General features: G+C 43.4%; 1 protein-coding gene across 3 annotated transcripts in view; it reads left to right on the forward strand.

The window, feature by feature from the left end:
• Positions 1–255: 255 nt before the first annotated feature.
• Positions 256–18,679, forward strand: part of Idi (Isopentenyl-diphosphate delta isomerase) — a 29,914-nt gene continuing 11,490 nt past the window's right edge. Inside the window, exons 1-2 of one of the 3 annotated variants that reach the window (XM_068367043.1) lie at positions 256–399; positions 15,998–16,095. In XM_068367043.1, coding sequence (XP_068223144.1) covers positions 16,018–16,095 — 78 coding nt within the window. In that variant the 5' untranslated portion in view covers positions 256–399; positions 15,998–16,017. The other 2 variants (XM_068367045.1, XM_068367044.1) reach the window with 2 other exon arrangements.

Consider the following 18,679-nt stretch of genomic DNA (forward strand, 5'->3'; position numbering starts at 1 on the left):
AGTACTGTTAAAGACCATTCAACCACAAGTTAACAAAGCCTTCATGTGGTTATTGTTTACATCACTATTTCCGTCTCATGTTAGAATGAACGAAAGTATATGGGATTTCACAATATATCGCTCTTTAAGTAGTTTTTTTTAGGAATGTTATTTTCGTTTCTAGCATATAAAGTAACAATAAATAAGAACTTTTATGTTTTATTTATCCACTACAGCATTTAGATTATTTAGATGAGGAGTTTTACGTCTGCTAAATATGAAACATTTTAGAGAAACGACATTAAAACGAACGACGTGAATCATTTTGACTCCAGTTGACGAAGACCAGTCACCAGGTCAACATAACAGTTGTTTGATACATTGACGATATTACTATGTTAAGTGAAGGCAAGGAGAGTTGTAAGTACAGTGTCGGTGCTTTAGCCATCTTTCGAAATCTGTCACTCATGTCAGTATTTTATGTCAGTGTTTTATTGGTCTTAATGTAGTCATACTTTGATGACCATTGCCATCGCAGTGACCATTTGTATTTATTAGGTGAATGTAGTCATGAGTATTGACCACGTAGTGTAAGAAGGCTAGGGACCCTGTTAGGTAAGGATAATGCGGATCCTTTCTACAACGACAGACAACCTCCCTCGTGCATGGAATATCGAAACTTCGGGGTGTATGTATGATAGTGGCCACCTGTATGGCTAACTTAGAATACGGCAGTGTAAGGGTGGTCGCAGAGCTGCGTTATAATAATAATAATAATAATAATGTTTATTGGACAAAAGATATTTACATTCAAAGATTTACAAAAAGAAAAAAAGACTCAGTCCAAGCCCATGTGGAGCAGAGCTCTTCGGGCAATAATACAACAAGATAATATCATCAATTAAGTAAAAATAAAAAATAAAGTAAATATGGATATAGATATACAAAATGTACGCATACATATACATAATCATATGTATACAAATAGATACATATAAATGAGAATCTTAGCCTAAAAACAAATGGAAATGCATATTTATATGATAAGGAAAGATGGTATATGAAAGCTAATGGTATATACATTGAAAAAATTGTAGATATTAAGCAAAAAACTCAGTAAAAGAACTAGTTTTACAAATAAACAAATATTCTAAACAATGAAACATACTTGCGTTGTGGTTAGGTAGGCAAGTATAAATATTTATTAATAAAGCTTAATACCCAGATAACAGGAGATTTGTATATGATTTCTTAAAAGACCGAACGCTAAGCAGTGCCTTTAGATAAGCGGGCAGAGTATTCCAAAGTTTAATACCTTGGTATAGATACGATTGCTCGCATCTATTAATACGTATGAAAGGAAGAGTTAAGTTTGAATTTCTTGTTCCGTATGGATGAACTGATTGTTCCTGAATTATTTTTCGTCTTAAATCTGGAAATTTGTTCAAAATAAGTGTTTGGAACATCATATTCATTAAGGAGAGCTTATAATTGTCTTCCAGCTTCAATATCGAGAGAGACCGGAAAAGTGGCGATGTATGAGCTAAGTAATCACTGGAGCTTATGATTCTTACCAGTCTTTTTTGAATTACAATTAATGGTTGCAAGACATTTCTACTACTACTCCCCCACGCCGTATTGCAGTAATTTAGGTGAGGAGATACTAACGAGTGATACAATTGTTTTATAATATATAAGGGGAAATACTCTTTTAATCTATATATGATACCCATTACTTTGGCAATTTTATTAACTGTCATATTTACATGCTCACAGAAAGTTAGTTTATTATCAAGAATTATCCCTAAAAATTTACCACTGGACTTCTGATCCAGAGTGTGATTTCCTATAGCAACCCTTATGTTAACAGGAACTCTTCGTAGAGAAAAGATAATGAAATATGTCTTTCTTTCATTAAAGGTTAACTTATTTGCTAGTAGCCAGTTTTTTACACGAGTTAAATCATTGGTTAGTGTATCACAGAGGGAGTAGATATTTTTATGTCTAAAATGAAGCGTAGTGTCATCGGCAAAGAGTATGGAGCTTAACCTACCTACTGATGGAGGTAGATCATTGATATAGGCGAGGAAAAATAACGGTCCTAGGACTGATCCCTGGGGAACACCTATTTTGACATCCATAACCTCTGAGAGATGGCCATCGAGGGTCACAAATTGTTTTCGACTCGTTAAGTAGGATTTTAGTAAGAGTAACGCATTTCCACGTATTCCATAATGTTCGAGCTTTTTAAGCAGCACATCATGAGACACTGTGTCAAAGGCTTTACTCAAAAGTTATGTAGGTAAGGACATGGTTTGTAGGTTAGGTTAGGGGGGAAAGTTTAGGTTAGTTGATGTCCATTTTTAATCAACTCTTGAGAAACTGGCCGCTGATATACAAAGTCCCCTAAACTTCTCCATCTAACGTAACTTAGGAGCCTTATCATTACTTGCTTCACTATTAGGGTGGTGGCATGTGACCGCCCCCTTAGACCATCATGGGGTGTATGTATGATAACGGCCACCTCTATTTATGATTACGGCTAACTTTGAATACGGCAGTGTAAGGGCGGTTGCAGGGGTGTTAGCACCCCCCCTTCTTAAGGTTAGTAGGTAAGGACATGGCTTGTAGGTTAGGTAAGGGGGAAAGTTTAGGTTAGTTGATGTCCATTTTTTGTTACATTGCCCTGTAATACAGTACAATAATACCCCATTTTTAATCTATATGGGAGGAACTGGCCGCCGATATACAAAGGCTCCACCGCCGTGTTCTTAGCTTACCCTAAGACTTAAGTCCAAACTGACTTTACTTTTGGCGAGGTAACACTAAATCATATGTTAAAGTAAATCAAAAGACATGCTTTATGATATATTTCAGAGAGTAATTCATAAGACTATCATGTTGCAAAGATGAACTATATTTCCCCCATTAAGGAAATCAGGGATACGGAAGTGTAAGGGGGGTCTCAAGTATGGTGTTAGTTCCCCCAAGTTAGGTAAGGACACAGCTTATAGGTTAGGTTGGGGGGAAGTTTAGGTTGGTTGGCGTCCATATTGTATGCACGTTGGAGGAACTGGCCACTGATGTACAAAGGCTCTGTAAATCAATTTGATAAGTAATAAAAAAGTTCACGCCTGTCCCAACCAACTACAGGTACATTTGCCCGTGGAGTTTTTGTCTAGTGGGAGCGAAGTCTAGTTTTTACGGTCGCGAATATGCTTAGAGGGAGCTCGTTTATTAATACAATGGTGAATTAGGTAAATTTATATTATGGTGCAATAAATGATTAGTGGAAAATAAGACTGGTTTTTACTATATTTTAAACATTTTTTATTCTTGGTGGAAATCCATAGGTTTGTAGTTATGGTGGGTCAACTACCATTAACTGAAAAGCTATAGCTTTATGCTAGGTATCATCATTAATTACATTCGATAAACCTTCAAATATAGTGTTTATATTTAGATTAACTTTAAGTCATAAAAAAGTCTTCTTAGTAAAAAAAACGTTTACGTAATCAAAACTGAGTAACAGTGATGAAACTGTCAAAATACTGGTGCTTTTGATTTCTAGGACTTCCGGATGCATAGAAAACGCTACTTTCCATCCCATTTCCTTTGGAGTCGTTAGTAGCATTGTTTATTATTACAAATACTTCCTTACTAAATTGAGCTAATGAGCAAACAGTACTGTACATGCATTATCTGTGCATGTCAACCATGTCTGTCATTATTTTGATTATTTTTTTTTACTTCAGGAAGCAATCCTTAACACTCCAGGCAATAGAGTGCACTCATTAGCTGAGAAACATGTCGTTAGCACTTAAAGTAATGAAACAAACTCCTGGCATTGTCCTATTCAGGAATTTTTACCCAAGTGATTCAGAGATGCCTACCCATATGCTTGCAGCAGATGTGGTGCGCCAGTGATAAGAATGTACAGTAGTGGGAAGGTTATAGGGATGATTGTTTCCACTATCACTTAATACAGTAATACAGTATTTATTTGCGGGAAAAATATTTCTAAGAAAAGTTGTTGGAATTGTCTTAATGTATATGCAAAAACTATACAAAATACAAATTGCTTTGTGAGCAGATTAAACTAATCTTCATAAAGTACAAAATTTTTACTGTTATCTTTGGATAAGATTGGTAGTTACAGGTGCAAAGCCCTTCCTGTTATATAAGGACATGATGATTTAGGTCAAGTTTTGTGAGGTAGATTTAGATTAGTGCATATTAGATCTAATTAAGAATAACTATTGATGTCAAGAGGGTTGTGGAGTAGTTTCGACTTAGGGACTAAAAAGATAAAGGAATTGTGGCGAACCCACACAAATACTGTTCTTCTTTTTCTTTGCCTTTCCATTTCTGTATAGTGTCGCTGTTTCTAGTCGGCCTTCTCCATCTTCCTCTGTCCTGTACATCTTGTTCTCTTAGACCCCTTTTCTTTCATATCATTCAATAATCAATTTTTTTCCAGAACTTTGGCTTTCCGCATCTCCCCTCCTCCACCTCTTAAGTTTATAACGCTTTTACATACATGTTCATTTTTTCTCCTCGTCACATGACTAAACCATTTCAGTCTTCTTTCCTGCGCTTTCTTTAGAACCTCTAATACTTTGACTGCTCCCTGATCAATCCATTCTGCATCTTATCTTTTTTTGTGACCATACATCCACCTCGGTATTCTCATCTCTGCCACTTCCATTCTTCTTTCTTGTTCTTTCTTTATTGGCCAAGCCTCTGCCCCACAGAGCATGGCTGGTCTAAGTACTCTTTTAAAAAACTTGCCTTCTACCTTTGCACAGATCCTCCTATCAAAATGTATCCCTGATCCAATTTATCCTTGGACACTGAATTTTATGACTAACTTCTGCATCAAGGTTTCCATTTTCACTCGTAATAGAACCAAAATATTGTAAAGAGCTAACCTTCTTTGTTTTCTTGGCCTACTTTTACTTTGTTCCGTAACTGGAATACAAATCACGCTATTTAATAGGGGTATTACTTTCGGCGTAGCTGGAATGACGAGCCATTAAAATTTAACGAGGGTTTACTACCCACACCGCTAGTTAGCGGGGTTAGGGGAGGGTAGCTTGCTACTCCCCCCCTCTCACACACCTGTGCTTGAGCTCACTTTGCTCTTGGCTCGGATGGTAGTCGGACGTGTCCGCTTTCATCCTCGCCGCCATTGGCAGCCATTAATGCTTTTTTTGCTTTTCCTTTTACAGTTTGTGTGTGAAGTTGGCCTCTGTTATTATGCGTACCTGCCCTGGATTTCTCGACCGCCCCTGTGGAACATTCATGGCGGCGGTCGAGACCGATCCTCACGCCCTTTGTCCTTCTTGTAGGGGCCAACGGTGTGATAGCGATAACAGGTGTAGTGAGTGGTGTACCTCCCAGTGGGAGAGGTTTTCGCGGCGACGGAAGAAGTCCGAACGGGATATTTCTCCTTTGAAAGTTTCTTTGAAAGGAGAAAAACCCAAGTCCTCTTCTTCCGTTGCCCAAACCTCCTCCAGGCTCCCACTCGGTCGGTCTCTTTCGAGAGACTGTCGAGTGGTAGCGTAGGCCATTGTACTGTTTACCAAACTCGGGGTTCGAGAGATGGTGTTGTTTCCCCTAGCGAAGCTGCAGCCCCCCCCCCCCCCCCCCCCGGTCACTTATCCCTTTTTCAGCTTTGGTCCTCCTTGGGGCTCGAGGGTTCGCCCTCCAAGGAGGTCTTACTTGACTACATCCGATTTGGTGCCGCTGTCAAGCAAACGCCGCCTCCGACAGAGGTTGATCCTCTGTCGATTGTCGACGTTGTGGTGTCAGATGTATCCAATGCGGTAACACCCATCACCTCTGCCTCTTCAAACCCTACGGTAGCTGACGGCTTAGTTTCTCCCGGTCCTGTTCAACTAACGAGGGAAAAACTAAGTCCAACAGTCTCTCCTGCTGGTGTTTCTTCCCCTCGGGGGAGTTCACTTACAGAGACTCCTCTTTGGAGGACTGCAGAAGGTCAGCTTGCTGATCCAATGGCCCCCAGAGGGCGCATCCATCGCAAGGCTCGCCTTCCTCTTCGCCAGAGAGGCCTTCCTTCACCTGCGGTGAGGAGGCGCCTCTATGGTTCTACATCTTCGTTGCAGTCCCCCGCAGAGGAGCCTCATCATCGATCACCGACTGTTCCTGCTTTGGTCCTGGACCTTTCTACGGATCGTTCACGATCCCCTTCGATGGAAGGTAGTCCTTTCAAACGACACGTCGACCTTCCACCCGACAGACCTGTCGACCTGCCGTCGCCCTTCCTGGATGCAGATGCGCGCTACGCGCCAGCGAAACCTGACTTCCACGCTCGTCAGGCCTCGTCAACTAACCTTAATACAGGTCATCAAGGGCATGTGCGCCAAGGCGCGCATACATCCCATCAGGAGCCCAGCTCTTCTTTGCGCTATGCTTGCACTCATGAGCATACGTGCCCACGCTCTCCTGCACGCCAGGCTTTGCCTGAGCAGACACACCCACGCCCAGCTGCGCGCCGTTAACCAACGCTCTCCCGCGCGCAAGCGCCCACGCCCAGCAGTCATCTCTCCTGCGCGCCCACGATCATCTGATTTGGGCGCTATTGGGAAGTCAACTAGGTTGACTTCTCCCGCGCGCAAGCACCCACGCCCAGCAGTCATCTCTCCTGCGCGCCCACGATCTTCTGATCTGGGCGCTATTGGAAATTCAACTAGATTGACTTCTCCCACGCTTCGGCACTCGCCTGCGCACCAGCGCTCGCCATCGCCTGCACGCATCCAAGAGGATACGTGCGCGCCCTCGCCTGCACGCATCCAAGAGGATACGTGCGCGCCCTCGCCTGCACGCATCCAAGAGGATACGTGCGCGCCCTCGCCTGCACGCATCCAAGAGGATACGTGCGCGCCCTCGCCCATTCTCTCCTGCAGTTGTGCGCCCTCATTCTGACGCGCGCCCACGAACAGCTCAGGCTTCAACTGCGTGCCCGCGCACCAGGGGTCTTTCTCCTGCGCGCACGCACGCCTTACGACTGGTTCAGGCTCACGTGAACTCTCGCCCGCGCACCCAACGCCCTGATCCTGCGCGTCCATGCGCGCGCGCCAACAGTCTCCCGCACACGCTCCTGTGCGCCTTCAGTCTCCCGCGCGCGCATCAGCAGTCTCTCGCAGGCGATTCTCGATACGCTTCCCCGCGCGAGCGCCACTACGCTCCCCCGCGCGAGCGCCACTACGCTCCCCCGCGCGAGCGCCACTACGCTCCCCCGCGCGAGCGCCACTACGCTCCCCCGCGCGAGCGCCACTACGCTCCCCCGCGCGAGCGCCACTACGCTCCCCCGCGCGAGCGCCACTACGCTCCCCCGCGCGAGCGCCACTACGCTCCCCCGCGCGAGCGCCACTACGCTCCCCCGCGCGAGCGCCACTACGCTCCCCCGCGCGAGACGACTGAGATACTCACGGCAAGGTCGCCATTGCCTCATTCCCCTCCCCGCAAGCGCATAACAGCGCGCATCGTGGCGGAAGGGAAACATCTAGAGGGGTCCAGGATCCCTAAGCCATTCCAGGCAAACCCACCAATGAGAACTCCTCCCAGGGAGCCTTCAATGCCTGCCCCTTCAAAGGGGATATCTGGCAGCGAGTCTGTCGGCCAACAGCCCTGGTTTGGTGCACTAATTAGAGCCGTTACGCAGGCGTTCAAGCCTGTTTTCTCTGAATTAGGTCACAGATCCTTGGCTGTTTCTACCCCTTTGAAGAGGAAAAGAGGAGTTCCAGACGCGGGAACTTCTCCAAGGGCTAAATTGACTCCACGTAAGCCTTCGAGGCAGGTTCCTTCTGTTCCCCAGACCATCTCTCCTTCCCTGTCGGACGAATATTTCTCGTCCTTAGAGGAATCATGTGAGGTGAGACTTTATCCCATCGCACCAATGGGGGAAACCTCTCCTCGCGCTAAGGTGTCTTCTCAGGTGGGGACTGGAAGGAACTTGCCATCTTCTTCAATGTTAGAGTCCTACATCCTTCCCAGGAAGGAATCTAAGGACTCTAAGACATTACCAAAGTCCTCTATAAGGACTAGGACGGAGCCAACTAGCCACTCGGAGAATGTCCGCGACTCTTCCCAAGAAGAGCCTTTGGGGACAGGAGACTTCGCTGCAAGTCCTACGTCAGGAGGAGAACAGCAAGAGTCAGAAATGTTTTGGCAAGTTCTGACTCTAATGAGGGCTCTCAACGGGTTTTCCGACCCGGAGATCCCTCCTCGAGAGGGCAAGGACACAGTCTTGGACCGTGTATTCGGTTCTCAGAAACCCTCCAAAACCAGTGTAGCTCTGCCCTGGTCTCAGGGGGGTTAAGAGTACCAGGGACAAGATCGCTGTACAGCTCTCCGAGATGTCCTCCTCCAACCGTTCCAGTGCCACCAACAAGCTCCTTCCTCCTCCTCTCGTACAGAAGAGGAGGTACTTCGAGATCCTTAAGGAGCCTTGTTTAGCTCTTCCGCTTCACCACTCGTTGGAAGAGCTGACCAGGGGAGTCCCTCTTGAGAGACTCTCCAACCGACAGGTCTCATTCTCGGCAACCGAGATCCTTAACCAGGAGAAAGTTGCGAAGTGTGCTATGCAAGCCACTTCGTGGCTCAACATCTGGTTAGGGACCTTAGGTATCCTGATACGTTCTGAGGACTTTTCCAAAGAACGTACTAGGAAAGCTATGGAGACTTTCCTTCTCTCGAGTACTCCCACGATCGAGTTTCTGGCCCACCAAGTCTCGAACTTGTGGGCAAACACCATCCTGAAACGTCGGGATGCGGTAGCCGAGAGATGCCATCAGAAGGTCCCTAGCATCGAGATCAATAGGCTCAGACATTCCTCTTTAAAGGGATCCATCCTGTTTGAACCTAAGGATGTGGAACAGGCCGCTGAGAGGTGGAGGAAGTCTCCAGCACCACAGCAGTCCCGTCCAGCCAAGACCGCTAAATCGACGACAGCAGTGAAGACCGTGGTGTCTAAGCCCTTTCTTGTCAAGGATAGGAAGAGCAAAAAGTTCTCCAGGGGAGGCAAGAATCCTAGAGGGAGCAGCTGAGGCCGCAAACGCTAGAGGTAACTCAAGTCCCGGTGGAATCAAGGTTACGATTCCCCGGATATCCAGATCCCCGTGGGACCTGAGGAACTGACGGACCTCCAGTGGTGGGTGGCGGACGAGAACCTACGAAAAGGATTGCATCTTCTCATCCTCCCCCCGGATTTGGTGCTGTTTTCAGACGCTTCAAAGAAAGGGTGGGGGCCCCACGTGCTGCACCACACGACCTCAGGCCTTTGGTCAGAGTCAGAAAAGTATCTCTATATAAGTCTCCTAGAGATGAAGGCCGTCTTCCTGGCCCTTCAACAGTTCCAACAGTACCTGGCAAGTCAGTCTGTGGTGGTGATGAGCGACAACACCACAGTAGTGGCCTACATCAATAAACAAGGAGGTACTTTTTCGCAGCAACTATCCCATCTAGCAGTAGAGATACCGAGATGGGCCGAAATCCACTCGATACCACTATCGGCACGCTTCATTCCAGGCCAAAGGAATGTGCTCGCCGACAGTCTGAGCATAGCATCTCAGATAGTGAGTACAGAGTGGTCTTTGGATCATCTAGTAGCCAGCAAAGTCCTGACTTTGTGGGGTTCTCCGACTGTGGATCTTTTCGCAACGGCCCTGAACTTCAGGCTCCAGCTGTACTGTTCCCCAGTCCCAGACCCCAAGGCTCTCTGGCAAGATGCTTTCCAACAACGGTGGGACGACATTGACGTTTAGGCTTTGTCCCCGTTCTGTCTGATGAGGAGGGTACTCAACAAGACCAGAACATTGGTCAATCTTTCAATGACCTTCATAGCTCTGCTATGGCATCACGCTGAATGATTCCCGGACCTTCTGCAGCTCCTAACGGAGCTACCAAGAGGACTTCCTCCACGACACAACTTTCTCAAACAACCACATGCCAACATCTTCCACAAAGCCGTAGGTTCACTACGACTTCATGCCAGGAGGCTATCCAGCATCTCCTCTCTGAGAGAGGATTTGCGCAACAAGTTACTGTCAGGATGTCTGGATACCTGCGAAAGTCTTCTGCAGCAGTCTACCAGGCAAAGTGGAAAGTCTTCTGTGGTTGGTTTCGTGGATTTCTTAGCTCCAAAGTTATCTGTTATTTTGCGCAAGTTAGCAAGAAGAGGAGCTTTTAGCACTAGTTGGAGAATTGGTAATGTTACTCCTCTATGTAAATGTGTTTGTGGTAGCTTAAGTCCCACTGATTACCGCCCAATTTCCATAACTCCCATATTATCTAAAGTTTTTGAACGTCTTCTGGCAAAACGTCTTAATAGGTTTGCTGAAGGTAATCATCTACTCCCTAGTTTGCAATTTGGTTTTCGTAAAGGCCTTGGAGCATGTGATGCCCTTCTTACAATCTCCAATGCTGTACAGAAATCCCTTGATTGTGGTCGGGAAGTTCGTATGATTGGCCTTGATTTTAGTGCTGCCTTTGACCGTGTTAATCATGAGGCCCTTGTTTTCAAACTGAAACAGTTGGGAGTGGGTGGGTCGTTTCTTAGCATTATTATTGATTTTTTAAGTAATAGATCTCAAAGAGTTGTTGTTGATGGGCACCATAGTGATTATAGGAATGTGATATCTGGTGTTCCACAGGGTAGTGTTCTTGGCCCATTACTTTTCATACTATATACACATGACATGTGGTTTGGCCTAGAAAACAAGCTTGTTGCATATGCAGATGATGCTACTCTCTTTGCATCAATTCCATCCCCTGAATGTAGATCTAGGGTTGGTGAATCCCTTAATAGAGATTTAGCTAGAATTAGTGCATGGTGCAAATTATGGGGTATGAAGTTGAATCCTAACAAAACTCAAAGTATGATTGTTAGTAGGTCAAGGACGGTGGTTCCTCAACATCCGGATCTCAGTATTGATAATGTTTCTTTAAATATGTATGACTCTTTCAAAATTTTAGGTGTGATTCTCGACAGTAAATTTACTTTTGAGAAACATATAAGGTCTGTGTCTTCTTCAATTTCACAAAAAATAGGCTTATTGAGAAAGTCTTTCAAGATTTTCGGTGATCAATCTATTCTGAAGAAGTGTTTTAATTCTTTCATTCTACCTTGTTTTGAGTATTGTTCTCCTGTCTGGTCTTCAGCTGCTGATTCTCATCTTAATTTGTTGGACAGAAACTTACGGTCTATTAAATTTCTTATTCCTGATCTAGATATTAATCTCTGGCACCGTCGTTCAATTAGTTCATTATGTATGTTGCATAAGATTTTTCACAACTCTGACCATCCTTTACATTCAGATCTCCCTGGACAATTCTATCCTGTTCGTAATACTAGGCAGGCAGTTAATTCTAATAGCCAGGCCTTCTCCATCACGAGGCTCAATACTACGCAGTACTCTAGAAGTTTTATTCCAGCTGTGACCAAGTTGTGGAATGATCTTCCTAATCGGGTGGTTGAATCAGTAGAACTTCAAAAGTTCAAAGTTGGAGCAAATGCTTTTTTGTTGACCAGGCAGACATAGTCTTTTTATAGTTTATTTATGACATATTTGTTTTTGATGTTGTTGATAGTTTATTATATGACATGTCTGTTTTGATGTTGTTTCTTATTTTAGAATGATTTATTGTTAATTTGTTCTCTTCATTTATTTATTTCCTTATTTCCTTTCCTCACTGAGCTATTTTTTCCTGTTGGAGCCCCTGGGCTTATAGCATCTTGCTTTTCCATCTAGGGTTGTAGCTTGGATAGTAATAATAATAATAATAATAATAAAGGGGTATCTCTCCACTCGATGCCAATATTCCAACAATAGCGGAGTTCCTTGTGTATTTGCGTGAAGAAATGCGCCTTTCAGTCTCGGCAGTGAAAGGCTATCGCTCAGCCTTAAGTCTAGCTTTCAGGCTGAAAGGAATGGACATTTCTTCATCGCTAGAACTTTCCCTACTCATACGTAGTTATGAACTTACCTGCCCTCAATCGGAAGTGAGACCTCCCCCATGGAACGTGGTTCGAGTTCTCAGGTCTCTTAAGAGACCTCCCTACGAACCATTACGCCAGGCATCAGATCGCCACCTGACCTGGAAGGCGGTATTCCTGCTCGCTTTGGCCTCTGCCAAGCGAGTCAGCGAACTTCATGGTCTCTAGTATGACATCGCCCATTCAAGGGGATGGGGGGAGGTAACGTTCAGCTTCTTCCCAGAGTTTATTGCTAAGACTCAGAATCCTGGAGTGGTGGATCCTCGATTCGACTCCTTCCGGATTTCTAGTCTCCGTTCTGTAACAGATGACCCAGACCATCTCTTACTGTACTATGCCCAGTAAGGAGTTTGAGGCTACAGTACACCTCAAAAGAACAGCTGCAGTCTGTCCTCATGTGCCAGCACTATTTGTCAGCACAGGAAGGACTAAGAAGAGGGTCACCAAGAACACCGTCTCTGCATGGATTCGTAGGGTCATTGACCTGGCCCTGAATTCAGATCCTTCTCCGTCACGTCGCCCTAGAGCACATGATATCAGGGGCATAGCTACGTCCCTGGCCTTCAAAATAAATTTCTCAGTGAAGCAGGTTCTTCAAGCAGGGGTGTGGAAATGCCAAACAACGTTGACAGCCCACTACCTTCAAGACGTGACCCACAGGAGGCTCGATACGTTCTCTATCGGCCCTGTGGTGGCTGCACAACAGCTGGTTTAAAACCTCAAGCTCCTTATTGGACAAGTAGTAGAAGGTTGAGGGCATTGTTACCTAGTTTTAGTCTGCATGAATGAAAAGGTTTGACTGGCCCTTATTCTTTTCTTCATCATCCCCTCTCTTGGGGAAAGCAGCATCCTGGGTTCTCTGCATAGCTGACCTCAAACCACTGCAGGTAAACGAGGCTCCCTTGTGTTTCTAGTATTAAGGTTAATACTGTTACGTCCCCATACCCTGACGAGGTAGTATTGGGAAAGTCCTAGTCTACAAGTTTCCATCTAAAGAACTTCAGAACAACTTCCTAGGACGAGTCACACTTCTTCATACCTTCACACACATCTTGCGTAGGCCGTAGGCCGCAGTCCTTGCGTAGCAAGGCTCTAGCGAGGTGCAGGGACTCCTTATTTCTTGGGTGCTTACACACTCAAATAACGAGTCCCCGGGCAAGGCCAAAAAGCCAGAACTGGCTGGGACGTCCACCCTTCCTAATGGGTGAGTCACCCCTATTAAATAGCGTGGTTTGTATTCCAGTTACGGAACAAATGATAAATTCGTAGATGATTTGTATTTTTCCTAACTATACAAACCTTAGCTATTTAACCAAACTTGCCCGCCAGCCCTATCCCCCTTGAAGTCCTATATCCAAGGAAAGTGACTAAATCACAGGTGTGTGAACGTGAGTGGTAGCAAGCTACCCTCCCCTACCCCCGCTAACTAGCGGTGTGGGTAGTAAACCCTCGTTAGATTTTAATGGCTCGTCGTTTCAGCTATGCCGAAAGTAATACCCCTATTAAATAGCTAAGGTTTGTATAGTTAGGAAAAATGCAAATTATCTACGAATTTGTCATGTTGCAATTTCTCTTCATGAGTATTTAGGCCAGGTTATACTGCATGAGGTAAATTTACATTAGTGCATATTAGATCTAAATAGGAATGACTAGTGATGTCAAGAGGCTTGTGGTCTAGTTTCAACTTTGAGACTTTAAATTTTGAAAGGAATTATGGTGATCCCACACAGATAATTAACCGCCAGATACAGTACTCAATACGTCACTAGAGGGGCCTATTACAGGGAGAGCAAACAGGATTTATTTTTAGTTTTAGGGTAGATGTAGATATTAAAGCAGCTTTGAGAGAGAAGTCCTATGAACATTAAGTGAAGTACAGTATAGAAATAATTTTTATAATTGAAATTCCGTTAATTGAAAGTTGTTGAAGTAGTACGATGTTGTAAGTTATACAGTATCATAAAAGAGGGATTGATTGATTTTTTAAAAGCATTTTGTGTACCAATATGTAGAGGTTGGGGAATCATGAGATGGAAGTCTAGGGTAATTTGTTTCATTTGTGAATCCTCTCTTGGTATGCTTCTCATTCTTATCGAGGCGATACTGTAGAATATTCGATGAAAACCTCCAAGTGTAAACTTTTTACAAATTGAAAAACTTGTAGGCATTTCTTGAACTTCAATAACTGCTATGATAACTAATTTGATTGTATTAGATTCCATTCACAGTTTCTAATATTGTGAGACGACTAGATTAAAAAAGTAACATATATCAGGAACTGGGAGAAATATTCAATTTTTAGGTCTGTGTGAATGTCATTGGAGCTTTCTTGTTTACCATGCACAGAAAAAATGTGTTTACTGTTAAAGACCTTGGGCAGACAGGCCTATCAAGGAACTTCTGAGTTCTTGTAAACATGTTTGTCTTCTGGAAATGAAGTCTGTTGAGGTCAATGTTATGCATTGGTTAAGGCATATCAAGTGTCTAGATCAATTGGCAGTTGAATAGGTATGTATTGTATTTTGTAAAGGATCATATATTTTGTAGTATAGTACATTGTAATAATACTACTGTACTTGCTACCAAAAGTTGTTACATTCTCTTTTGCAATGTTGTATCGGCAGTTTTTGGTAGTGTGCCTCCTTACAGTAGTACCTCAGTTTGTGTGTTTCACAAATGTAAGTTGCGACTTTACATCGCTGATCGTTGAATATCAAATAGTAATACATAATATCCACGATACAATGCAGTAGACATGTAAAATCCATGCTTTGCCCTTTTACCTGACCTCATGCCAGTTTCTAAATTGTAAAATTAAAATTTAGTGCTGTACTTCACAGTACCGATGTACTGTACTTCACAGTACAGATGTACTGTACTTCACAGTACAGATGTACTGTACTTCACAGTACAGATGTACTGTACTTCACATGGAAGGTTATTAATGAAGGTATCTGGTTTTTATAATGAAGAGAAGTAAGTGCTTGTCACCTGATAGCATGCTGTAAGTACTGTACTTGATGGTGTTTGGTACGTATACAGGGAAGGTATAGGCTAGGTCCCTTTACAAGGTGAAAGTCAGACCGGAGTTGGGTCTTATGGAACCAATTACAGTAACTGTCTATGGCATACAGAATATTGATGTGTTTGAGCTTTCTGTATTGTGATTAAGTAAAGTGAACTGGCACAGATAAAATTGTAATCAACCATAGTTATAATTTTATTTTTTGCCTGTGTGTATGTTGGAGTATGTCTTGGGTTAGAGTTCTCTTGCTCAAGGGTACACTCGAACATATTATTCCATCTAATTTCTCATCTTGTTTTGTTAAAGTTTTTGTAGTTTATACAGGAAATATTTATTTTAATGTTGTTACTGCTCGCAAAATATTTTATTTTTCCTTGTTTCCTTTCCTCACTGGGCTATTTTCCCTGTTGGTGCCCCTGGGCTTATAGCATACTGCTTTTACAACTAGGGTTGTAGCTTAGTAAGTAATAATAATAATAATAATAATAATAATACTGATTACATTGAGGAGGTTTATGTAATTTAACATCATAAGTACTTTAGTTTAAGTAATTCTGAAACAAAACTTGTGGATTTGGATCTCTTTCAACAAATTTCTCGGTCTTAAGACTGTGCAGTAGTATTTTATTGGGTATTGATTGGAATATTAGCTCTCAAAATAGGCAGCAGCTTTAATGGTTTTCTTTTTTTGTAAATCATGGAAATGTTTTGATCAGGACATGAGATGCTGTTCCACGATATACCCAACTGCAGATGTAAATTTTCATGTGATTGCAGAGTATAAAATGAAATCAATATCATAGGATTTCATATTAGTGTACAAGAATTTCACAGCAGTAGCTGGTTGATTCTCTCTCTCTCTCTCTCTCTCTCTCTCTCTCTCTCTCTCTCTCTCTCTCTCTCTCTCTCTCTCTCTCTCTCTCTCTCTCTCTCTCTCTCTCTCGTTTTTACAAATGTATATTTCTTGTTTTCAGAATTCCAGTAAAATCCTGAAATGAGTTGGCCAAAGTTGGTACTGCAGTCTGTAAAGAAATTTCCCCATCACAAACAGTCATTAAGATGGTCAAGTAAAGTGAGTAGTCTATTTATTGAATAGCATGGTGTAAATTTTATATCCACTACATAAATCATTGAAGGATAATTTATTTTTATCATAATATTGTATGCCCTTTTTCAAATCTTGAACAAATTATTCATAATATTACATTTTCAATATTAAACTTGCCCGATAATCATGTAGCTGTCAACTCCGTTGCCCGACAGAATTCTACGGAAGGGATACGCCAGCGATCGCTATACAAGAGGGGGGTGTACTCACAAGCGCCACCTGTGGCCAGGTACTGCAGTACTTCTTGTTGACACCACTTCAATTTTTCCTCTGTCGTGCTTCCGGCAAGACGTTCATGGATACGCTTATAATTTTGGAGTCTTGTTCACGGTTTTTGGTGAAGTATTGCTCTAAGATTTCAGCTTTCGCTATTCAGGAAGTTTTATTATTAGCTTAGCTAGCTTTTGGAATTAATTTGATTAATTATGGTGACGAAGAGAGTATGAACTCTTTCACCTTTAAATGGCCGACTCTTCCCTTAGACGGAAGTGTTGGTGTCTAAGAGAGTATAGACTCTCTTTCTTAATTTTGCTTAACAAAAGTTATAGATTTATTTTATATCTCTCCGCCTTTTATAGGCCTCTTCGATTAACTTCCTTTTATTATAAACTTATTAAAATTAATTTTTATATTTGTTTATATTCGACCTTTCCTAATAGTAGGCGGTCTTTTCTTGGTACCGAAGTTAATTAACATTGAGCCCGTCATTTCGGTTTTACCTGTTAACATATTATGCTATTTTAATGTTTTTGAAAGAATTTCTTTGATAGTCTCGTACTGTTTTCAAAGTTGAACTAACGTTTTGTTTTGTCTCTGCAGTTGTTGACGTTCAGAACGTTCAACTTGCGCTCTATCGTTACGATAGAGAGAGTATTTTCACGGTGTCACGTTGCAGTAAGAGTAACCGTGTCTAGCGTTTTGTTCATTCTTTCTTAGCTTAATGGTTTTAATTCTAATAAAGGAACTTTTTATTTGGGAAATATTTCAGTTTTTTTCCTTTAACAATAATATGTTTTAACGATATATATGATTGGGCTCTTCTCTCAGGTTCTAAGTCAAGAGAGAGATAGAGACGGAGGGAGAGAGAGCTGGATAAACGTTTCGTTCAAGCGAGTAACGTTGTTATCGTTTTTGCTCTTCTCCCTAGTCTCTTTAGGGGAAGAAGGTAAACGTTTCTAGAGTTTATTCTTGTTCTCAAGCTTTATGCGGTGAGAGATTTTAAACGTAGTTTATTTGATCTAGTGTTTAGTCTCTTTCCAGCCACTGAATTATTTATCTTTCATTAGATTTTTCTGTTACATTGTAATTCTGTTTTCGCAATTACTAACTTTTAAGGAAGGATAGAATTGCGTGTTTCAGGTACAAACCACTTAAAGTTTCGAGTTCAGTGAAATAAGTGCAAACAGAAATTCAAAAGTGATAAGTGATTAGCGCAAAGTGTGTCAGTGTTGTGCGTGAGGGTACTTCTGTGCGTGCCAGTCGTCCTCCCAGTCCGGGACCTCTTGCAAGCTCCCAAGCCCAGGGGAGAAGCAATGTCGAAGGGCAAAAGGGTTCGGCAGGCCTTGATCGGCGCACAGAAGTATCCTCGGTGGTTGCGGGCGTGTCTTACAGAGACCGTCACTCCCACCCGCAGACGATTGAGCCCTTATTTTACTCGTCTGCAGAAGAAATTTCGGGGAGAAAACGCTGGACTCAGGTCTCAAGACCTCTTAAACGTAAAGTCCAGACCTCTAGAGTTCAACAACCCGGATGCAGTCATTGGGTTAGCTCTGACTCTCCGCAGTCATCAGGTGACTGCACACCTCCTAAGAGAGGTAAGGTGATGCCGCAACAGACCTCATCTTCTGTTAAGGCTTTGCCTCAGCAGACCTTAGCGTCTGCCGACCCCAAGATGACTTTGCTGCAGTCCATGCAGTCACAGCTTGCGGTCTTAATGCGTGAGTGTCAGGCTGAGAAGGTTACACCTCCTCCTGCGATCGCTCCGCCTCACCGCAGTCCAGTCTGCCAGGCGTACGATGTTGAGGTTCCTCAGGATACCTTACCGCGTACTGAGTTGCCAGTTACCAGCGGTGTGCAGCAACCTCCGCCTTCCTTAAGGCAACCTCAGCAATGGGAGCAGGAATCTTATGCCTTACTTCCTCCGCTTCCGCTTGCGGTTCCACCAGCGAGGCAACAATCTCTTGAGGTACGACAACCTCTTCCATCAATGAGGCAGCCACCTCAGCACTCGCTGCAGCGACCTCAACCCTCCTCAAGGCGAGAGCCTCAACTCCTTAGGCTAGCACCTCAGGAACCTCAACTCGCGAGACAAGAACTGCGTTCTGCGCAGCCGCTACCTCAACTCTCGCAGCTCACACCTCAGGAACCTTAACTCGTTCCTCAGGAACCTGCTACTGCGCATCCGCAACCCTTACAGCAAGCGCAACTCTTGAGGCAGCAACCTCATGCTATGAGTCAGCCACCTCAACGCATGCATCTGCCACTTTCTCCTCAACTTGAGCCTCTTCCCATTCAACTTGGAAATAACAAATGACAATAATAACACCTC

Source organism: Palaemon carinicauda, chromosome 44 (genome assembly GCF_036898095.1).
Source record: "Palaemon carinicauda isolate YSFRI2023 chromosome 44, ASM3689809v2, whole genome shotgun sequence".
Classification (NCBI taxonomy): domain Eukaryota; kingdom Metazoa; phylum Arthropoda; class Malacostraca; order Decapoda; family Palaemonidae; genus Palaemon; species Palaemon carinicauda.